This window comes from Bombyx mori, chromosome 23 (assembly GCF_030269925.1).
Source record: "Bombyx mori chromosome 23, ASM3026992v2".
In the NCBI taxonomy this organism is placed as follows: Eukaryota; Metazoa; Arthropoda; class Insecta; order Lepidoptera; family Bombycidae; genus Bombyx; species Bombyx mori.
Genome location: NC_085129.1, coordinates 16117124 through 16142651, shown reverse-complemented (window position 1 = coordinate 16142651; position 25528 = coordinate 16117124). Strand labels below are relative to the sequence as shown.

Below are 25528 nucleotides of genomic sequence, written 5' to 3'. Positions count from 1 at the left end.
TTGGATTTAATAATTTATTTTCACATACATAATTTACATTTTGACACAATTAGACTGAGCATACAATACATAATTTTTTTATTAGCATTTACATTTTATTGGCATGGGTGAGTTCCTGATACCACAAGAAGCTCCCCACCTTGAGACATGACGGTGAGGTCCCATCTGTGATGAAATAAGGGTTATTCTATTCTCCTGCTTCAGAGAGCTTTACATACTCTGTCAGGACAGTAGAACCTCCAAATCATCCCTTACCATTAGACTCAAGTCTTTTGATGACTTTCCGTCACAACTTATCTTCAATTAAACTTACAATTAACAATTTAGTGCAAAACAAATCTATAAATTTACCTAAATTTTGTATTTACAATTATTATTTAATTATTTTTTATTCTTATTAAACAGAGATTAGCACTGCCCTTTATTGAGGAATCTCCTTAAACCTTAAAAATTCAGTTTCATGAAAATGTGATCATAGAAATTGGTTCTTGCTTCCGGAATTCGAAGACCGACACAGTCGCATTGATCGATACGAAAGACCCCAAGCACTGGTCATCGTCCTCGTCGAAACCGTCGCTTGCGACGTAGGGCTCGGCGAGCGAATTAGCCCACAGACACACCCCACTGAGTTTCTCGCCAGACCTTCTCAGCGGGTCGCGTTTCCGATCCGGTGGTAGAAGCAAGGCTAGGGTCCGTGTTAGCAACAACGTCAGGTTTGAGCCCCGTGAGCTCACCTACTAGTTAAGGTGTAGACTATCAGCTTAGGTAGGCTTAAAAAAAATACATACGAAAGCACCGGCTCTCATATCCTTTAGGCCGACGACGGCGAACTTTAGCTGGGACCTTGTCTTCAACAGAGTCAATATTATTCTAAAGTACATATGGAGAGGTGAAATGCGATTTGGTTTATTATTCGCTTAACCCGCGACATTTATCTTTGTAATTAAAGGATGTGTTGTTTTATTTGGTATAAACATCGACCGTTCGATGTTTTTAATTGAACTTCAATTAAGTTTACTTCATTAAAATTGCTGAAGAATTTTTTTTTGTTATGATATTTTTTCCAAATTTTAACCTCTAAATGACTCGCCTGTAAAGTTGCAAAAATGTCGCTTACACCAAATTAACCTAGACTAGTTGAATTATAAGATAACCGATTATTTACACATTACAAATATAATTTCAATTACACATAAAATAATACAATTAAATACGTTTTATCGAAAACAGTTTTCGATAGCGGAACCATAAAGTCGGGTGTGATTTTGTAGTTCTCACATTAAACATTTCAGATTTTAATCTATAGAATCTATCTATTTTGATAGTAACTAATTTATACTTTGCACTGTATAACGAGTTCTGCAATTCATCTAAAAATGTACCTTAAAAGTTCAAGGAGAAGGGACTACCACCTCTTATGTGGCTGCTCGGACGCATTGTTCGTCTTTGTCCTGGACGAGATGGAGTTCCACGTGTGGCCAAGAAAGGTCTTATACGACGCGCTTACAACAACATATGCCCGCTACCAGTCAATATTTGAAGTTCTTCAACCCGGGGAGCATGTTCGAAACATAGCAACCCTATTTTCCTCACCGCGGCGGAAGCGGGAGAGAGGCGTGGAGGGAAAGAATAAAACGACGTGCATCAACGAAAAACACACAATCATTGTCGGTCCTGTAAAACTGTATTAACTTTGATCCGATTAATAAACCAGCTTTAAATACAGTCCACTTTTATTCGTATAAGCCTTGCACCCAACATCTCATCGCAACGGCGCCAACAGACCCTAAGAACAAACCGAATAAATATTACACGAATCCGTGAGAATAAACATATATCCAATACATACATCCGTCTTTATGGCTCTGGTGTCGAGACCGTGATAGCTTTGCCTATGCGCTTACATCCTAGATTACATCGGAACATATATATACAGATAATGTGTTATCCTAAAATTTGTATTTACACCACGACCCACTAATAGCGCGCCCGAATAATAAATATCATTTATATTTTTCTTGAAATCCTATGTAATATATAATATTAATGTATGCGTGTGTGAGGGTTTTGTTCAATTATCATTGGCACGAGAGATTATGTAACATTTTATTTCATACTGATTTTACTGTAGTTCGCTCATTATTTCTCTCCACCTATACCTATGTGGCTATCAAACAACGCAAGATATTTGACAGATGCCTGAATCTCGCTTACGATGTTTTCAAGATAAGCGTACATATATACAAGTTCCGAATGACAACATTGGTATCGTTGGTCTACCGAGCTATATCACCCGCCCGGTGGAAGATCTTCCCTTCGTCCTTTAAGCCTTCCACACCTATATTGGTCCTATTGGCGTTTCTAGTTGCAGTCTCCCGGTCCACCAACCACTTCTATTCCCAGTTGTAGCCTTTCTAGGTTTACTGGTGGTAGGACCTCTTGTGAGTCCGGACGGGTAGGTACCACCACCTTGCCTATTTCTGCCGTGAAGTAGTAATGCGTTTCGGTTTGAAGGGCGGGGCAGCCGTTGTCACTATACCGAGACCTTAGAACTCATATCTCAAAGTGGGTGGCGGCATTTACGTTGTAGATGTCAATGGCTTCCAGTAACTACTTAACACCAGGTGAGCTGTGAGCTCGTCCACCCATCTAAGCAATAAATAAATAAAATAAATATTTCAGGGCCCTATGAAGGCATAAGTCAGATACAAGACAAAGTACCTCGCGAGAGAACGGCAGTGAAATCAATCATTAACATTTCATGCATTTTTGTTTGTTTTATTGGCCTTGTAGGTAAACGAGCATGGATATGAGCAATGCCAGGGGCAGAGCCAAGCCGCTGCCTACCGCTTAATACTCTCCACAAGCCTCGTTTGAAGAAAGACATGCCATAGCGCTCGGGAAATACCGTGGAGGGGAGCTCATTCCAAAGCCGGACGGTACGTGGCAAAACAGGTCTCTGGAAACGCACTGTGGATGAACGTAGTGGCTCCAGGTAGTATAGATGAACTGAATATACAGAACATACAGAAGTATACATTCCGGTGCGATGGTAAATTCCCAACAGAGCGCACTGTAAGGACTGAACCCAAATTTCCTGAATATTTAAGAATCAAATAAAAGGTTCCAAGTAAATACATTCCCAATTTTTGTCCTGCATCATCGGCGTACCATCACACAAGGGCGCACTAACTTGATACTTCACAGAATACAGAAATTAACAGATGTAACATTAACCTTTGATTTTTAAGCATAGACCTATTAGGTTTCTTACTTCAGTGTTTTTAAGTATCTGTGATTTAGTCTACCTGTCATCCATCGGTTTACTAATAGACACGTTGCTAGATTTAACTTTATTGTTGTCATTGTGAACGATTTCGTTGTAATTATTATAATAATTATTATTAATTATATTACATACAGTGGATACCACCTTGGAGTCAGTTACCGAAAACAACTTTACGTTAAGCTTCGCTATGTAACCGAAGCAATTGGCATTCTGAGATCATAAAAGCTATTCTATGCCGGCTGGTGCTAACAGCGCCTTTGTGCAGGTATCACGATGGGTCAAAATGGCCATGCTTAGCCAAGATGACGAAACGAAAAATCCCGTTCATTCGGAGATCGTGAAAACTATTTCTTGTCGGCTGGTGCTAGCAGCGGCTTTGTGCAGGTATTGCTACCGGCCAATATGACTGCGTTTAGCCAACATTACGAAACGAAAAATCCTGTGCATTCGGAGATCATAAAAACTATTCCTTGTCGGCTGGTGCTAGCAGCGGCTTTGTCTCGACGAGCCAAAATGGTTGTGCTTAGCCAACATTACGAAACGAAAAATCCCGATAAGGGTTTATATATGTACCGAAACAAGTCAGGTCACGTTAATTTCCTCGTCGGAGGCGCTGGCGTCGCTGTCGAACTCCTCCGCGTCCTCGATATTGGGAAACTCCCGCGCGAATAGCACTCCGGCGCTCATCTTGGCTTCGTATCCCTGAAACTCGGATGTGGTCGGGTATACTTTCGACTTCTCTTCGTTTTGCTCGTCGTTTATAGGCGATAGAGGAGACAGCTTCTGTTTGTCAGCCTCCGCGTCCGACAGGTCGGGGTGGGGATTGTTCTTGTTGGGCAAAGTTTGTTCCCGGGAGCCGCCGGACGCGAGCAGTTCCCGCTCTTTCGAGTTCCGCCATTTCATGCGTCGGTTTTGGAACCAGATTTTGACCTGCAACAAAATTGTAGCTATTATTAAGATCGAACAAGTCTTGTTGGAGCACACTATTTTTTGTGATGTGCATGTTAACGAATTTGGGGACCATCCTCCCAGACCAGTGGCTCTCAACTTTTCAGCCACGAAATTATTCTAATTAATTATTTTATATGTAACTAATTTTCTTTTCAATTCACGACAGCTTTAATTACTTATATGCAAAATTCATTAAGCGCAATTGTATAATTAACATCTAGTAGACAGTTCTAGTTTTACCCAGTATCCTCAGAGATGCACCGGTCACGCGGGTCACGGGATTTAGCTGGTGGTAGGACATCTTGTTAGTCCGCATTATAGGTACCACTATCCTGTCTATTTCTGCCGTGAAGCAGTAATGCGTTTTGATTTGAAGGGTGGGGCAGCCATTGTAACTATACTGAGACCTTAGAACTTATATCTCAAGCACTGCATCTACAACGGCAACTACGTTGTATTTGTTTACGGGCTTCAGTAACCACTTAACACCAGGTGGGGTGTGAGCTCGTTCATCCATATATGCAATAAAAAAAATCAAAAAAACCTAAGATAGGTAACAATATCGTGTTTGTAAATTTCGCGTCACGGTGGTTGAGAGCCGTTGGTCTAGACAAAGGATATGTTTTAAAACTATAACAATGACTTATTTCCTGCGCTTCAACCTCACGATTATTTACACGGGACCCATAAAAAACTGACAAACTGAAACTCATTAATATTAACAAATATAGATTCACACATCTCTCAATGCATCGTCTAAAATATGTTTAACGTAGTTCCTCTGATCCTGATCAAATATAAAAAATAATCACATACGTACAAAATAAATCCATGATCGTGAGCAACAATAGATTTCGTCCCGCACCCGAGAAATAAGTGAAAATCGTTAAAAAACAGAACATAAAAAGACATTAACAGACTAATTCGAACACGATAATATATTTTTTTCGCGCGTCGCATTGTGCGTTTGACGTGCGATTATTGATGGCGCGAGGCGTGGCTGTACGCGCTCCGGACTCCTTAGTCTCTTTAGCGTTATTTAGAAAACAATACGCGTGACGTTTGGGTTTTGGCGCGCTTTTTTTTCCTTTTACGATCTCACATTACAACTATTGGTATTAACAAACTCTGCTAATAATGTATTGACGGAATGCGCCAGTAATAAGGCTAATGCCGCATCGGTCTGAAGTGTAAGGCCGGTTGTAAAATAACTATAATATAAATATATAGTTAAACTATATAAATATTTATAGCAACAGGGTAAGTTTTCAAATAGAGTAGGTTTTACAGATACTTTTTCATAAAATTAAATGTTAATAAATCAATAATCCTACCCTTCACAGTTTGCGAACTAAAATCACTAGGTACACGTTTTCTTGTAATAATTCTTTAAGGTTATATTTACTGCATTATTTTGTACAAAGTAAGTTTTTGAAATTATCAATAATTAACTACTTTAGTCTCTTCTTTATCTTTGTCCTTATCCCACTAGGTGGGGCCGGCACAGGGAATTTTTCTCTTCCACTCTCTTCTATCAGCCATCATCTCAACACTCACTCCTCTCTCTCTCATATCGTCATTCACACACTTCATCCATGTCTTCTTCGGTCGACCTCTTCCCCCTCTACCTTGCACTACCATTTCCATACATCTCCTAGTCACATCCATCTCCTCTCTACTACTCTAATTAACTACTTTAGTCGAAATTATATTAATTTAACCAAATATGGTCGCTTAAACCAAATATGTAAGTGGTAAGATTGGTATTTTTTTAGTTTGAAGGCACACTAGATTTGTTTTAAAAGAAAATCAATGTCAATGACAGTCATCGATTGAGATTACGATTTTACGGAGTGGTTCTTTAAAATTAAGATTTAAAAAGTAAAAATCCACTAGATTTCACCTTATAATTCACCATTATATACGCAATTGAACATTCAGTTTGTAGAATAAATAAATTCCAATGAATCTGAACTCGCCGCGTCCGATATCGAATTCCCGAAATATTCATACAACGAATGAATATTCAAACGTCCGCCATGTTTACATTCGCGCCGTTCCAATTTCAAATATTTGCATTCATTATTTTTTTTGTACTTTTTTATTTATTTACGAATTCTGAACTCTTTCGTGGTTTTTATTTGCATTTTTTGAATATCGAATCTCGGTACGTCACTGTCACCGGTGACAGTTTTTGGCGGGACCGCCATAATATCTGCATAGTGCAGTGAAAGCAAATAGAAATGTTCTTTTATTAACATATTCGTGTTGTGCAAACAACGTCGCTAACAATAAAGCAACGTAAACCCTTCCGAAATGTATTTGCAAAGTACGCGGTTGTAATATCATTGTTGTAAGACCGTATACTATTTATCTTCAAACGCGTCAGTCTACTTTGAATCTAAAATAAAAAACACACGTTTACAAGATAGAAATTGAATTTGTTTTATTTAGCACAGCGCTTATACAAAGTCAGAGTTATTTTTCACATAAAGGCATTATTTATTACAGTATTTAAATGACGAGACCGTCACACGAATATTTTTATTTATTTATTTAGGTTTTTTTTTTTTCCTTACCTATTTACTGGTAGACTAAGGAGCTATTCCAGTTACGCCCGGTAGGTAAGCCCACGTGCTCAAGCTGAGAGAATTTGCTAACAGTACAACTGTTTTACTGTTGGTAGGACTTCTTGTGAGTCCGCACGGGTAGGTACCACCGTCCAGCCTATTTCTGCCGTGAAGCAGTAATGCGTTTCTGTTTGAAGGGCGGGGCAGCCGTTGTAACTATACTGAGACCTTACAACTTAAGGTGGGTGGCGCATTTACGTTGATAGATGTCTATAGGCTCCAGTAACCACTTAACACCAGGTGGGCTGTGAGCTCGTTCACCTATCTAAGCAATAAAAAAAACACTAGCCCTAAGTAGAGCAGTGCTTCGCTGAATCTACCACCGGATCGGAATCGCGACCCACAAGAATAGGCGAAATACTCAGTGGGCTGTGTCTATGGATTTTTAGGTTGTCTATGCATTCAAATTTAGTGAATTGGCAATAAATAGTATCTTGACCTATGAACACTGCGGTACTGTTGGTACGACATAATCCCAATACCAATCCCAATGCGGATTTTTGTTTATAACCTACTTCAATTAACTTTGCTCCATTCAAACAGCTAAAGATTTTTTTGTTATGATATTTTTTCCAAATGCTTAAACTCTAAATGATTCTCCTGTAATATCGCAAAAATGTCGTTTAACCCAAATATCCTTTGACCCCTCGATATTATATACATATGTATATGTAGTTAAATTTTTTTAATCACACGTTTTGGTTATGTTTGTTCATGGCGGGAGAGCGAAGCGTCCATTCCTAGATTTCAGTAAATAAAAAACTATTTTACGTCTAGACTTTATCTATAGTAAGACTTGCACCCCCACCCCTAACTCACCCCTGCGTGTAATCGGTCCGCGCTGTGTCTCTTTATCCCGTTTATAAATTGTAATAAAACTGAATATGTCAAAAAGTAATTAATTCCGAGGGGAGCCATCTCTTGAAGTGATGCACCACTAAGTCGATAGTTTGGAAGTCGAGTTTTATCCTAATTATTACTAATATTAAAAACCTGAAAGTTTGTAAGAGGTTTATGTATTATAAAGGCACACAATACACATTACAATCTAAAAAAGAAAAGATACATAATAAATAACATAAATTAAAAAAAATGGTTTGTAACATAACCCATGCGCGTACAACTAATCAGGACAAATGTGCGAAGTACACAATGTCCCTTACAATTGTAGGACACACATGATTATGAAAATAAGATGGTAATTTTTTCTTTCCTGCTTACTTGACGCTTATCGTCATATTTTTGGTGATATATACAAACTATATCTTTATAAATCATAGCCTATTTGTTATTCTAATATGTAAGCTATATTATTGTAAAGTTTCATCAAAATACCGCCCGCAAAAATCAAACGCGCAAAATTATAATTTGCGTAATTACTGGTGGTAGGACCTCTTGTGAGTCCGCGCTGGTAGGTACCACCGCCCTGCCTATTTCTGCCGTGAAGCAATAATGAGCTTCGGTTTGAAGGGTGTGGTAGCCGTTGTAACTATACTGAGACCTTAGAACTTATACCTCAAGATGGGTGGCGTATTTACGTTGTAGATGTCCATGGGCTCCAGTAACCTCTTAACACCAGGTGGGCCGTGAGTTCGCCCACCCATCTAAGCAATAGAAAAAAAAATGTGGACCAGTGGTTAATGTGCGGCGATTCACCGCGGTCGCACGAATAAACGTGTAAATATACTTATTGTTTTATTGAGCGCTCCGACGAGGTTCCCGGAGGACAATACACACCACCACACATAATAAGCCCACAGTTACTATGGTCGTTTATCGATATCACGATATTGGTACGTCACTAGTGCGTCCCGAGCGCGTAACTAGCGCGCGTCACGCGGGCGACATCTGCTCGCGACGGACGCGGCCGCCTCCATCCAAATGACGACTTACCCACTTCATTCGTTCTAATCTTATAATTTCTTTATTAATCATTCTCAACAGATAATTGCTTTAGTTTCGCTGCGAATTCTGATATCTACTATATCTTTAACTAGCGGCCCGCTCCGGCTCCGCTCGAGTCTAACAAAAATTTCAACGATATTTGACGTTGTTTTATTTTCTTAACTAAAAGAACACTTTTTGTGGCATATCTATAATAGTTAGACATAATAATATGCTGTCGCGACACTTTTCGTAATCAATAATGTGTTCTACAAAGTCGTATTACATTATTTTATTCTTTCATCAATAGTTTTCGCAGGGCACGCGATGTAAAGAATATTTTAGGTATTTTTTTTACACCTTGGGCTACATTAACGTAGGGGAAACTACCACCGCCCTGCATATTTCTGCCGTGAAGCAGTAATGCGTTTCGCTTTGAAGGGTGAGGCTGCCGTTGTAACTATATTGAGACCTTAGAACTCATATATCAAGGTGGGTGAAGGCACTTACGTTGTAGATATCTATGGGCTCCGGTAACCACTTAACACCAGGTGGGCTGTGAGCTCGTCCACCCACTTATGCAATAAAAAAAGTGTCAGTCAACTCACTCGCAAACATTTGTTAAGTACGTATTTCATTAGAGAAATCGGTACCCGCCTGCAGGATTCGAACCCCAACACCGTCGTGTCGCTCGACACGAACGCACCGGCCGTCTCATCTTTTAGGCCACGACGACGTCCACTGTATATTTCTCATCTTAATTAGCTTAAGCCTAAATCAATTGCACAAAACAATGTTCTTATTTCAAGAAGCGAACTCAAACGCAAAACAATCTAAAGATAGGCACTCGTAGCTCGTAGTTCGAAACATCAGTAGTTATTTTATTTATTTATTTTTTCCTACCTATGCTGATAGCCTTGAGAGGCTATTTCAGCTTCGCCCTAACATGTAGGTAAGCTCACGGTGCTCTTCTCCTCACTACGCAGAAACCCGCCGCCGCCGAGCAGGGGGTCGGGACCGGGGTCGTATCCGTGACCTGGCCCCCTAAGAGCTAGGGGTCCCACCCGTTTTGTGCGGGGAGAGACCCAGACGTGGGGTGGCGTGCTTGCACGCTCACCCGCAATAGGAAGCCGGGTGATGGCAGACCGCGTTCCCCCGACCGCTCTGGGGGAAGGTGTAACGCGGCGCCATCAAAGCGGGCTCTCGGCCCGCTGAACGAGGGAACCGGTGGTCGTGTCGCTGGCGGCCACCGGTCCGGCGTCCGTGGGACGGTGGGATGGATGTAATGTGCTCTGCGTCAACCCTGTCCCGCCGTTTCAATAGTCCCAACTGGGCTCCGGCCCGGTCCGAGGTAGGGCGCCGGTTGTGAGCGGCAGGAGTTTTTAGTGAGGTTCAACTCCCACATACCCCACCTGCCGCGCGGGTGGGGATCCGGCGATTTTCTCCTGTGGAAAAAAAAAAAAAAAGCTCACGGTGCTCTAATCTGTGGACGTTGCTAACACTAGCCTTAGAAAGAGCCGTGTTTCGCAGAATTTACCACCGGATCGGAAACGCGGCCCACTGAGAAGATCCGGCGAGAAACTCAGTGGGCTGTGTCTATGGGTTAATTCAATCGTCGAACCCTTCGTCTCAAGTAACGGGTTCGACGAGGACGGTGACCGGTCAGTAGTTATTGTGAAGCATTTACGATTTTAAATCAAATAATAATACTTTTTATGACACCAATCGCAAAAGACAACGTCATATGTTCCTAATTAGTGTATAATCTATGGTTGGCATATCGTTTATTGGATACCCCCAAATGATGTCACAAGTTTTGAGAGCTTTGGGCTGTAATAACAAAAGTACTATTTTTATTGCTATCAAGTTCTCGAACACGAGCACCCATGAATTTACTACTTCTATACAAGCTCCATTTCGGAGCATCTCTCATTCAATAAGCTCTAACAGTTCTCTGTATTTAAATTTGCCTTAAGCTCCGATACCTGAAGCGTCACGAAGCTCGACCCAAGTTTGAGCTGGACGCACATGATACGACATGGCATCGCAAAGATTTTTTTCGTTACATTAAATTATCGATAATTATTTTTCACGTCACTACAAATACAGTCCCTCGCCCGCGTCAGCTGGAGGCGACGTATTGTCGCGGAGGGCCCTCCCTCCTCGCGCGATGACCGGCCTCCTTGCTGCTCCTTCGACTATTACACCTCAGGACATTTTCGAGCCATAAAATATTAAAGACATTCCAATAGTTGCTGTGATACGCACATTATCTTAGATTCTTTTAAACACACGTGCCTAATCACTCTGAAGCTCCACACAGATTTACTTCAGATAATACGCCTGTTTAATTTAAAAAAAAAGCGCACGTGCAACTTGGTGCACGTGAAAGAAGTGAAACTTCTCTTGCGGTGTGTAGTAACGTGGTTCTCTTCATTTTGCATTCTTAAATCAAATTTATCTTGTAAGAGGGAATGCTGTGTATAAGAGAAACGACCTAGCTCGCTTTGTTTTCTTCCTCTCTCCACGAATGGTTCGCGAGACGCTTTGCCTATTTTCTCACTCTCGCTCATCCTAAATTGTATCTTTTGCTAGCTTGAGAAGAAGTTTCATTCATAAAAATTTTATCCAGCCTAATTTTACGACACTATCGATCACATATCATTAAGAAGCGGTGTCGCGACAGAGTATTCCTCACGTATGATGCTTAACCGTAAATTTTGGGGCAGCTGCAAATTCGAATGTCTCACTCAGTCGTTAATACAATCTATTTAATGAAACGTATTGCGGCCGTTGTAAACGTTCTACAAAAGATTACTTCACGGACTAAATTAATGAATGACCAAAAAAAAAATTTAAAAACTTTTGACAAATGATAGTCTCGTTCGAGTTCTGTATCGAAGCGACGTTCCATCGATCAATACTGATTGGTCGCGGCCAATCGGCGTGAGCTATTTGTCATCTCAATTATAACACAGATGATTTTAAAAAAAAAGGCGACCGTTTGCACGTTCTAGAAACGAAAAACGTTACTTTTTGAACTCAAATAAAGAACAACGCGTACAGATGCGACGTGCTTGTTCCTTATTTAAACCTTTGAGCGCGAATCGTCGGTAGATCGACTCTCTATTGATGCGTATAAAGTGCGGAGCGTCGGCATACTGGTATTAGGACCTGTCTATTTCTGCCGTGAAGCAGTAATGCGTTTCAGTTAAAAAATATAAATAACACTTGTATAGTAACACTGACGTACATAATATTATGTTTCAGGATTCGTTTCATCCCCTAGCATCTGATCTTATTTCATTTAATTTCATCTCAGTTGATTAATGTCTCAAATTAATCAACTTCATTTCACTTCATTTCATATCACTACATATTATAATTTTCCATAAGAATAAGAATATTAATTAAGACTTGACTTAAATGTCTTAGTTACGAGGTCATAAAATCCCTTAAAAAAAATTACGTTTCGTGGCAATTTTAAACGAAATTGTTTTAGCATTACGCCGTCGTATTTAGCCGGTCATCATTACAGACTCGTTGTCCATAATGCAACACATCACCGCCAAATATCGGTTGTTATTCAATCAAATCAAAATTATTATACAAATAAAAACGATAAATTATTGCACGTTCCCGCCATTTCTATTGTAACGTCACGTCGATGACATTCGATCTGTCAGAAGCCGCCCCCGCGCACACGGAACTGTGGCATTATAAAAAAATTTGGATGTATTAAATTAATATTAAGGCCCATAATTTTTCCATATTTTTTTTTATTGCCCTTATAGGCAATCGAGCGTACGGCAGCAATGTCAGCAATGCGAGGGGCAGAGCCAAGCCGCTGCCTACCACTTAATACTCCCCACAAGCCTCGTTTAAAGAAGGACATGACGTCATAGCGCTCGGGAAACACCGTGGATGGGAGCTCATTCCAAAGCCCAATGGTACGTGGCAAAAAGACCTCTAGAAACGCACTGTGGATGAACGCAGTGGCTCCAGGTAGTATGGATGAACTCTACTCCCGTGGCGGGCGGTGCAATAGTAAAGACGAAATGATGGTATCATCTCCAACAATTCCTCAGAGTACTCCATTTAATCGAAGCATACTATATTTACTGTTTGATGTTTTTAAGACATTAAATTAATACGTAAAGCAAAAACTTTGTACCCTTTTTTACGAAATTCGCGCGGACGGAGAAGTATGAAATTTCACACACTTCTAAAGAATATAGAGGAGTGCAGATAGTTTTTTTTTTTTTGTAATTGTGCGCTAAAAACATTAAATCAATTAAAAAAATCAATAAAAAAACATTACACACCTACCATGTATGTGACACACACACGCATTTTTCTATTTTGTTTGTTTAATTTCTGTGGTCAAATTGAGGATAGATGAGTATTTTTTGTATTTGATATTATTTGTCTATAGAGTAGTCTTGGCGAAATCTGTTATTATAGAAGTATAAGAGGTAGTCTTGGACAATAGAACCATAATAATGTTCAAACTTATAGTTTAAATTAGTAATTATAGTCGAATTTCGACTACTGGGGCAACACTAGTTTTTAATTATTAATATATAGGTACCGCTCAAGGTGATTTACCTAATGAACAACTGAGATTGAATATATGAAAGATTTATAATGGCGTCCACAGATACTCTGTCGAATTACTACAGAATTACATTAATATAACATTACATAACATTGCAATTACATAATGAGTATTAAAGTGAAGGCGACAACAGATATGGATAATAATAATTTTATAGGTTAACAAAACTGCAGAGACATGTGCCTACGGTACAAATTATATTCCTCTGTACTATGGAGGGTAGAGATAAGGAGAACAGTCTCTGAGTGTAAAAAAGTGTCTGTTAAAATCTGCTAAATAAGGGTGGCGCTACAGTAGCAACCGGGTAAATTTAAAAAAAGGCGCTAAAAGTAATTAGAAGAAGATAGAGAAATAAAAAAGGACGAAAGAACTGTAAGCACTACAAAATCACAAAAAGTAATTTATTTAAGGCTGATAAGAAAATACAATCAATGTCTCCACGTTTTACCACAGCAATAATTTTAGGTTACATTGACGAAATTAGTTTGGACTACGTAAACATGTGAGCTCTTGTTTATTACACTGTCACTAACTACTCTACTCATTAAATACCTATAATTTCCTAACTCAGCATACTTCAATCAGTTAACAACCGCTCAATTCATATCATACCCTGTGCCTATGCTAGCGCCATTCTGGAGGATTTTTGAACAGTTATTTAGTACTGAATGTGGGACACTTTTTCAAGCTTCTCCCATATGAGACGGTTCTCCTTACTTCTACCCTCCATACTCTGGACTAACGTAAATGCCGGTATCCATTAGAGGGCTCTACTATAGCGGGAGCCCTTATCCGCTTCATAGTAGAAATGATAATAGTTAACATTAAAATGTGTCATTTTCAAGTTTCGCGCAAAAATATTTCTGCTGTAAGCTTTTGGAGCGAAAATGCAACGAAAACAAAACCCTTTGCTTTTCGATAAAAAAATAAATATTGATAATACAAATTATCAACAATTTATGCAGAAATGGGATCGTGGCGTATAAAATAAGACTATTGTTATCTACTCAAATCTTCTCTATTATAAAAAATAAAAATTATTTGACATTTTTTACGCTTTGTTTATTCAATCGTCTTCGCCATGTTGCTTTTCTCTGTCATTCTCTTTCACTTTCTTGCCGTTTTCTTTCTTTCCTTTCCACACTATTTCCATACGTTCCTTTCTTACCAATCCTACATTTATTCTTTGAAAATTTTATTATAAGTCAATTCAGAAAATTGTTTGAGCGGTTATCGACCCGACGCCAGCATCCATGACACTTTTGAAGACGCATCTATTACAAGCATCACAAAAAAAATCTTCCGAAATCCTTTGGTTTCTAACAAGCGTGAACCTCCCTCGCCGCTAACAGAAGCTATCATTAAATAATTTAACTCGCGCGCCCTTCACCACAGAGCTATGAATCGTTTAAACCTATTTATGTACTAGTGGTCCCGCAGTAGTCGAAATCCGACTACAATTAATTGAAATTATAAGTTTGAAGATAATTATGGTTCTATTGTCCAAGACTGATATACTTCTTTAATCACAAATTTCGCCAAAGCTACACTATAGACAAACAATATTAAAGACAAACAATATTAATCTATTCTCAATTTGACCACAGACTTTAAACAATAACAAAAGTTTGACAATAAACATAGAGTGTATTAAAATAATGTAAATACATTGTAATGTGTGCAATGTTTTTTTAATGAGATATTGAATTTATTATGCATAATTTAAAAAAATATTAACATTCTACACTCCTTCTCTGTATTCTCTATAAGTGTAGGAAATTTCAAACACCTTCAACCGCGTAATTTTCGTAAAAATTGGTACAAACTTTTTGCTTCACGTATATAGATATCATAGGTTTTGTACAATGTCTTAATGCGTGACCATAGCATGTAGTTCATGGAAGTCGCTTCCTACTGTGTATTCAGACATCAACTGAAGACTTAGTACGAGCGTCTGATATTTCGGAAAAGTATCTAAGTTACCGTCAATGAGATGTGCAAATATTATTCTATCGTGCCCGGGATTCGATTTCGAAGACACGAAGACCTATTGTTGACCAAAACACTTTTGCAGCATCTTGCGGCTTCCCTTACTCGTCGTGGCCTTCGCTTAGATCCGTAGATAAGAGGGAAGCAAGCTCGAAAGAAAGAGACCTCGCGGCCAATCACCTAGTTGCTGGTGTGACCAAATAACCACCCTAACTGGGCTGCCAGTCGTAACCGCCCTACGAGAAGCTGAGGCCCGGACGAGGTGGAAACAACTTACGAGACAGGGCACGGTCAAGTTTCAAGGACAAGGCTTTCAGTAATGAAGAAAGCGACGAAGAAGAAGAGGGGGGAGAGAGCGTTGTCGAAGCTGTGAACATATAAAAAATGTTTTGCGATATAACTGAATTTGCCTAGGTTACGTTACCAAGACTAAACACAAGTCGGTTGTCTTTGGAGCACACGGCCCACCTGGTGTTTAGTGGTTACCGGAGCCCATAGTTGATCGACGTAAATGCTGCCATCCACCTCGAAACCTGAGTTCTAAGGTCTCCATTTTTACAGTACAATGGCTGCCCCGTCCTTCAAACCGAAACACATTACTGCTTCACGGCAGAAACACGCAGGGCGGTAGTACCTACCCAGATTCACAAGACATCCTACCACCAGTATATATTCCAGTATATATCGCTGGTAGCTTCGACGGTTTCACAAAAGAGCTCACGGGGCTTAGTCTCAGAGAAGTTTCTGACATTGTCCCTAGCTAGTAGCAAGGCAGGCAATAAACTCAGTGGGTTGTGTCTATGAATTATGTTAATTTTCATGGGCACAAACAAACAAAAAATAATCTTAATTATTGCCGCTTCTGTTTACGCGTATATTATGAGGTCTGTGCAGCGACCGGCGCCCGACGATTATTTAACGTCACGCGCAAGCGACGCGCCAAGACGCGACGACGTTGTTCCGGAATTATTGACGTTTCAATATTATTATAATGTTGGTATTACTGTATTGTATAAATACATTAATGCCAACTCGTAGGAATTAAATTGTTGTTGGATTCACAGATTATTAATTAATTATTAGTAGTCGCTCAGTAGTCGAAATTCGACCATAATTATTAATTATTATTTTTTGTTGCTTAGATGTGTGGACGAGCTTACAGCCCACCTGGTGTTAAATGGTTACTCGAGCCCATAGACATCTACAACGTAAATGCGCCACCCACGTTGAGATATAAGTTCTAAGGTCTCAGTTTAGTTATTAATTTAAATTATAAGTTTGAACAGTTATTATGGCTCTAATGTCGAAGACTACATAATCACAGATTTCGCCAAGGCTACTACACTAGACAAATAATGTTAATCTATTCTCAATTTGACCACAAACTTTAACAATAAAAAAACGATTTTTTTTCTTGGTTCAAAGCATTTGTATAGATAATTTAAAAAAATATCATTCTGAACTCCTCCTCTATATTCTCTATAAATATGGGAAAGTTCATACTCCTCCGTCCTAGCAATATTCATAAAAAGGGTTTATACTTCACGTATTAATATACGTAGATTATGGATCTAGAATGAAGAGTTTTTTTTTAAATATGCCGCGGCTACAGTCACGGGAAACATATTTTTCTCACTGTGCATTTTTTTTGTTTTCATTTGTGTACATGGGACCGCCCGGAACATCACTGACCACCTTAAAGCAAAGCTTAGATTGTACTGAGGGCTGCCCCATATTAGTATAAATGTATTATAATTATAAATCTACAGATATTGGTTTTTATTACATAACTACAATATTACAGTCGGTAAGACGCTCCTAGAGTTCTGCTCTAAACTTTTCCCCTTCCTAAAGCTAAGCACGGATAACTGGCCTATGTTATTCAATGATAAATCCACTGGTTGCTGTTGGAGCTCCCATCAATATCGTACAGCCATTCTGTAGGTTGGCAGGGCCGTAAAAAGCACGTGTCTTGGTTTAGAAAAGCATTAGTGACGTAATGATTTCAGGTCTGCTTACACGTAGGCCAGGGACGATTGTATGGCCTTACATCGTTCACTCGTTACGGCCGAACGCAATTCTTAATACCTAGGTACTAGTGGTCCGCAGTAGTCGACTATAAGTAATTGAAATTATAAGTTTAAACATCGTTATGGCTCTATTGTCAGACTATTATACTTCTCTAATCACTGATTTCGCCAAGACTATACTATAGATAAGTAATATTAAAGACAAACAATATTAATCTATTCTCAATTTGACCACAGAAATTAAACAATAAATAAAACAGTTTAAGTGCGTGTGTGTACATGGTAGTGTGTGTAATGTTTATTTATTGAATTAGTGTATTTTTAAAGCACAATTTAAAAACAATATAAGATTCGGCACTCCTTCTCTATAGGTATCCTCTATAAGTGTGGGGAATTTCATATTCCTCCGTCCGCGCAATTTTCGTAAAAAAAGGGTACAAAGTTTTTGTTTCACGTATTAATATATAAATAGACAATAGTATTTTCGATTTAATGACCCCAGACCTTCTTTTAATGAAAAAATACTTTTTAATTTACAAGAACTGGCTAAAGTACTTAGTCGATGTTGTCATTTCCACTCCTAAGACGAAATGTTTCGGCACGCAGGCCGCAGTTGAGTTGGCTTCAAACATATGTATACAATAAGGAAGTATGAAATATTTATACGAGAGATCCTTCAGAGGGGAGATCAAAAGCCTCCGAATCAGATAACGTTCTATTGTTAGAAGAAGACAATTAATTAATTCTCGTGCGATCGGGGCATACGGGCGCCATTGGCTCGCCGTGGCACTCAATGAGACAACGAAATTTATTGGAGCACCTTTATCGCGCAAGAGCTGGTAGTGGGGCGTCGTGTCCTATCAGACCTCACGCCTCAACGCGTCTACGCGCTGTAACCTCTTTAAGATGGACCAATGCACTAATAAATTATTCAATTACGGGTGTGGCATTGTTTTTGTTATCTACAAAACAACTATAAACATCGGGTCGATATATGACGTCTCTATGACACGACAACAATAACTGTAGAAGACACTACAATCCGAAACGTTAAAAACGTAAATCCTTGTGCATTAAGCGAACGACGAAAAAAAAAAACAAATAAAAATAAATTGAACGCCAAGAACACGCGACGTATCGTTTCCCGCCCATAAACGGAGAATAACGTCTATAAATATTTGAAATAAGAACGTCTCGGAACGACCGAGATGGAAACCATTAAGTTCGAGTTCGAATGCGAGCAAGAAAGAGACGGTCGTATTCGTACGAATGCGTCTTAAAACGATTTTCCATTGGCCTATATGTTTCGTGCGACTCTTAGAACGACGCCTATTGGTTAAAATACGTTTTTTTTCCTTCGTTGACTCCGTGATGTGCCTTGGCGGGCATTTTTATGATATCTGAATTTAACGGCGCTATTTTTCGCAGGTTATAACGTTATAGTCTTGTTATGTTATATTTTATTAGGTTATTTGTTGTTGTGGGTTTTCAATGATTTTTTAGTTTAGCATTGCTTTCGTTGTTTCTATTAATTGAATATTGTAACGTGATGACTCGCCTAATGTAAAGAAATTAGCGGAGGCCATTACCAGGCTAATAAGGTGACGCTTTAAAAAAACTTCTCTACACAGGCCGTTCAAGTGTTTGATTAAATAAAAGTAGAGATGGGGCGAGGAGGAAAAAAGCCGATTACTTCCGGTTTTATCCGGTACGTAGGTACCGGTTACGACGAGGGAGAACCATGACTCCATTAAATAAAGATTGTTTCACAGTTATCCTGGGAAACGCCCGCGCGGCTAAGAGCGCGAAAATAGTGGACCCGGTATTTTTTTATTTTTTTTTGTTGCTTATGTCGGTGGGCGAGCTCACAGCCCACCTGTAGTTAGTGGTTACCGGAGCCCATAGATATCTACAACGTAAATGCGCTACCCACCTTGAAATATAGGTTCAAAGGTTTCATTACGACGGCTGCCCCGCCCTTCAAACCGAAACGTATTACTGCTTCACGGCAGAAATGGGCAGGGCGGTGGTACCTACCCACGCGGACTCACAAGAGGTCCTACCACCAGTAATTACGCAAATTATAATTTTGCGGGTTTGATTTTTACTACACGATGTTATTCCTTCACCGTGGTAATCAATATATCACGAAGTAAAAATTTCTGATTGAAATTTTAATTACTAGGAACGTATAATGCGTTGTTGGCTACACGAACTTGCTATAGGACACTGTCGGTCAAATTCGATCAAAGTAATAAACTATGGTGTTTTCCAAGGACCTCGACACGTGCCAAAAGCTTCAAATGAATCGAACGTCTTTAAGTTGACGAAAATTGCTTTAAAAGTTTCCGTCACACGGACAATTCCACGGTTATAATGACGTGTTAACGAACCTAATTGATTACAATTAAAACTTAACGAAAACCAATTTAAAACACTCCAAAATGCTAACACAACAAGCACCTGTCCATCCCAGACATTAGAAAACGCAAATATTCATACGTAATCTGTACGAGGTCTTTAAAACGCCGCGGTAATCTGTGCCAACCCTTTAAAAAAAAAATCGAAAACAATCTAATCCAAAAAATAACCTCAAAAATTCCTCTCAAACTTCAAATATCGTATAGAGTAATTGTTTAAAGTGATTCGGGCGGGGTTTGCACCCTCGCCCTGTATCTGACAGCGCCCCATTATCCGGAGGGTAGCTATTTTTTTGTTACACCCCCCCTTCTCGTAGGGCTGCCTAGCGATTTGATAACAAAATATTGTGCTTTTACTAAATATTTGACTAGAGAGAAAGAGAGAGAGTATTCTTTATTGTATACCAAAAAAAGTATAACACAATTGGCGGTCTTATCGCTAAGAGCGAGCTCTTCCAGACAACCATCATGTGGACGAGAATCATTTGGAAACGAATTACATGTACCAATCAATTAAAGTCGTCGTGGTCTACGGATAAGACGTCCGGTGCATTCGCGTTGAGCGCGATGCACCGGTGTTCGAATCCCGCAGGCGGGTACCAATTTTTCTAATGAAATACGTACTCAACAAATGTTCACGATTGACTTCCACGGTGAAGGAATAACATCGTGTAATAAAAGTGAAACCCGCCATATTATAATTTTCGTAATTACTGGTGGTAGGACCTGTTGTGAGTCCGCGCGGGTAGGTACCACCGCCCTGTCTATTTCTGCCGTGAAGCAGTAATGCGTTTCGGTTTGAAGAGTGGGGCAGCCGTTGTAACTATACGGAGACCTTACAACTTATATCTCAAGGTGGGTGGCGCATTTACGTTGCAGATGTCTATGGGCTCCAGTAACCACTTAACACCAGGTGGGCTGTGAGCTCGTCCACACATATAAGCATAAAAAAAAAATAAAAAAAAAAAAAAATATCTACCTATACGAATATACACACACACATAGGAACATACATAAATACCATAGGTACATATACATACAAATACATAATGCAATATAGTAATAATTGACTAGCTCATATTTCTTATTAAATCATAACCAAAAACTGTTAACTCGGCTAGATTTTATCGGAAATACAAATCGAATTTTACGAAGAATGCGCGACAACCCTGCCTCGCAACTGAGCTTAGAAGCCCAAAACTGACTTTCTGATAACGAAATATTTGTTAGAGCTTATTGTATTTAAAATTGGTGCTTTTCTACTTAATAATGTAGCTATTTCACTGTTTTTCTTTTTTGTAATAAGGCTTTTATTGAACTTGTCAAGTTCTTATGTTTTGCTATCTGGTTTAAAATAATATTCTATTAATCGGAGCAGAGGTACTACTGGCCTGGTGGGTGGTGGGTTTTCTAGCTACACTAGGATGGATAGGCTTGTCTATATTAATATATAAATTTACAGTGGTTTTTACGGATGTTCCGTTATAACTACTGAACCGTGCATCCGATTGACTTGAAACTTGGTATCCATGTAGAAAATACATAATGGATAGGCTAATATTTATATGAGTGTTGGATTCCCTACACCAGTTGCGGGGGCGTTAATGATGAGAATCTTTGTGGGCGTGAGAAATAATAATGTTAATTTGAAATGCCCAGCGTAGCGAACGGGTACAGCTAGTACTTAGTCAATCTAGGAGGGTGCTAAGAACTCCATGAACTTCTTCCAAGGATGCCTGATCGCTCAAGGGTTGATGCCTCTCGGAAACTCGTCAGGCCAGTGCCACGGAATAAGGTTCTCGTGTGACTTTTTTAGAGCATGGAGACCAGCTTTATGGCTAGTGTTAGCTTCAACTCGACTGCGTCTTTGAGGAGAAGTTTACCATGGCTTCGTTTATGTATCTTTTTTTGTTTATTCCCTTAAGTGGGTGGACGAGGTCACTTCCCACCTGGTGCTAAGTGGTTACTGGAGCCCATAGAGATATCTACAACGTAAACGCACTCATGGGTAGGTACCACCACTCTGCATATTTCTGCCGTGAAGCAGTAATGCGTTTCGATTTGAAAGGTGGCCGTTGTAACTCAGCCGTTGTAACTATACTGAGACCTTAGAACTCATATTTCAAGGTGGGCGGCGGAATCTACGCTGTAGATGCCCATGGGCTCCGGTAGCCACTTAACGCCATGTGGGCCGTGGGCACGTCCACCCAACTAAGCAATAAAAAAAATCCAGCCTAGTTCTGAAGTCAAGATAGTTGTCCATCCAACGAAATGATAAAATTATAACCATTTAATATCTATGACATATTCGTCTATAGCGCAATGTAGGATAAACAAATTTATGTAGTTTACAAGCAAAAAAAACAGGCTTGAACAGCAAACCGAACTAACAATTCCGATGTAATTAAATGCAAACTTATTGACTAATTAATTAGCTTTTTATCCTTTTTTTTCTCCTACCTATTCACTATTAGTAGCCGAAGAGGCTATTCCAGCTACACCCGGACGGGTAGGTGAGCTCACGGGCTCAAGCTGAGTGAATTTGCTAACACCAGTCCTAGCAAAAGCAATGCTACGCAGAATCTACCACCGGATCGGAAGCGCGACCCACTGAGAAGACCCGGCGAGAAACTCAATGGGGTTAGCCTGTATACTGGTTAGCCTGTATACTGATTAGCCTTTTTACTGGTTAGCCTGTATGCTAGTTAGCCTGTATACTGGTTAGCCTGTATACTGGTTAGCCTGTATACTGGTTAGCCTGTATACTGGTTAGCCTGTATACTGGTGAGCCTGTATACTGGTCAGGATGTTAAAGCGAAATTGTAAGATTATTGTATGGTCATCGGTCTTTGACGCGTGCGCGAATTGTCAAGTTGATCTGACATCTCGAAGTCGGTGGAAATGACGTTCAAAGATTCAATTACAAACATACCCAGGTAAATAAAAGCGTATACAAAAACTATATACGACCCCATAACTCTATTGTTCAGCTAGCAATAAAACAATCTACAGTACCAGTCAATAAATATTGCACATCGATATTTAGAAAGAGACAGCCGTCTAATTTTGTTTTTGTTGGAAAATCTTTGTTACCGGTGTGCGATGGAACACCAATGATTCGGTATCTATGGAGACTAAATGTCAATTAGGTAATGTGCGACAGAAATAACACTCTACGAAGCAAAAGTTAACCGTCTCTTTCCCACGGTCGATGTGCAATATTTATCGCCGGATACTGTAGAACTTTACATTGTGTCCGAGCTCACCTGGCTGTCTTTGAGACCTAGTTTTTCGGCCAACTTCTTCCTGTCCGGCTTCGAGATGTACTTCTGCACCTGGAAGCGTTTCTCCAGACCCTTACGTTGGAGGTCCGAGAACACTGCCCGCCTCATCATGCCGCGACGAGGCTTGCCTGTCGGGAAAAACGAACTTTAAACTTCAGATACGTATTTTCACCATGTGATTCCAAATTATTATGCTATACTCCGGCCACTTAAACATCCGATAAACAAATAGGTTTTTAAAAGCACTTCCATTTTTTTCTGCTGAATCCTTGGTAACCTAAGGGGCTATTTCAGCTAAGCGCGGATGAGTAGGTGGGCTCACCGGCTCAACATGAAAGAATTTACACTTGCAATTCCCCCAAACTTTTACGACTTTAATACTGAATCTGAAGGCACACCGCTGGGAAGGATCGAACAGAGACCCGGGACTAACTCTTGGCGAAATGACCAAATACGTTATGACCCAAAAAATTGGTTGCATCTTACTAATCAGTATATTGTTTGGTGTAGCACGGATTTCAGTCATACTAACAGGAGTCAATGCGCTCACTCAGAGACCTTTAATCCCCTCCTTCCACGGTGTTCCCCGAGCGCTATGACATGTCCTTCTTTAAACCAGGCTTAAGGAGGTCTCAGCATAAGGGCATTTCTGTATCCCTGGCACTGTTAAGGTCTCTGGGCGGCATAATTACTTCAGTACGCCTCGTAGGGCACCGGTGACCTACATACCAGTCAAAGGATTAAACTCGCCTTCTTTTACTGGTGGTAGGACTTCTGGTGAGTCCGCGCGGACCCTGCGTATTTTTGCCGTGAAGCAGTAATGCGTTTCGGTTTGAAGGATGGAGCAGCCGTTGTAACTATACTGAGATCTTAGAACTTATATCTCAAGGTGGGTGGCGTATTTACGCTGTAGATGTCTATGGACTCCACTAACCACTTAACACCAGGTGGACTGTGAGCTCATCCACTCATTTAAGGAATATAAAATATATATTATATATATGTCCATGTTACGGAATGTTTCCATGTCAAACGGCAAACGTCCGATCTTATGTTAAAAATTAGCCCACGCTTCTCACACTGACGACAGGAGAACATAATTATGTTCTCTTCTCCTTATTCAGACACTGTTAGGAAGTTGGCTGTTATGGCCTGATTACTGTAGGCCAGCGCGTCCTTGAACGTACCTCTAGAACTGTGGGCCCAGGGGAAGCCCCCCGGCAGGGGAAACACTTGGGTGTGGGCCTGTGCCGGTCTCACTGTAACAAACACCCAGCTTAGTACAGGTAACCTGGTTCTATAACGCGGTATTTTACAACACGGTGCCACTCTAACACGAAATGTCAAATCCCCCAAAACGTTCCTATAACACGGTACTTCTACAACACGATAACGACATTATACTCTAAGAACACACAATATATGGGAAAAACCGAAATCTTACTGCTTATTTATTTATGTATAATAGTTAAGAAATACACACGGGCATAATTGAGATATTTCATTCATATAAAATGACTCTTCTTTTTGTACTGGCTTCTAGTCTCATATAACATGGCTTCGCACAACACGGGACTTTGTAAGATCGTATCCACCGCGTTACAGGAGAATTATCTGTATGGTACTTAGGCTTTCGCGAAATATAGACACAATTAAAACCACTTTTAAGGTTTAATTTTTATTCTCGTTAAATTCTTTCGGACGATTCAAATTACGAGTAGGTACCTGGGTCGTTTTCGGGGCCAAAAGCGAGTTATTTGATTTAATTCTCATAACCTTAATGTTACCGTAATTGTAAGTACAGTAAATTTGTTGTCATGACAACAGGCACGTGGTCCTATAACTAACTATATATTCGTAAGCACTATTAAATTAGGAGTTATACATTAAAAACTAGCCCAAACCTCTTTCCTGTTATTGGTTTGAAATTCAAATTCTAACTTGTTTCCTATTTTTCCAGAAATGCGTGTTGAAATTCGGCAATTTTATTTCATGAGTATCTAATACAACAATAAATGAAAACTAACTGGATATTAGAACATTATTAAAAACAAAAGAAGTACGATTTCTAAGCTTTAACAAAGTTCTTATTTAAATTGTCATCCGCGCTGGCGTTATCAAATGCGTAAAATGAAAAATATAAATGAATATTATATAATACTAGCCGTACTCACCCGCTTTGCTGGGCATTTAAAATTAACATTATTATTTATTGTCATTATTATTAGGGAGTCCAACACTCATATAAATATTAGCCTATCCATTAAGTACATATTGTATTTTCTCATTGGATACCAAGTTTCAAGTCAATCGGATGCATGGTTCAGTACTTAGGTATACCTAACGGAACATCCGTAAAAACCACTGTAGATTTATATATTAGTATAGATCAATAAAAGAGCGATTGACTTGATCGTGATGAAGCATTTTTTA

The 25528-nt window shown here is 39.6% G+C and overlaps 1 protein-coding gene across 1 annotated transcript in view; it reads right to left on the bottom strand.

Annotated features, from left to right (window-relative positions):
* LOC101737650 (homeobox protein DBX1) overlaps window positions 1–25528 on the bottom strand; it is a 46589-nt gene continuing 21061 nt past the window's right edge. The window contains exons 3-5 of the mRNA XM_004930771.4: window positions 24283–24354; window positions 23078–23223; window positions 1–4219 (exon numbers count right to left, since the gene is read on the bottom strand). Of these exons, the coding sequence (XP_004930828.3) occupies window positions 3872–4219; window positions 23078–23223; window positions 24283–24354 (566 nt within the window). The 3' untranslated portion in view covers window positions 1–3871. The remainder of the gene's footprint in view (window positions 4220–23077; window positions 23224–24282; window positions 24355–25528) is intronic.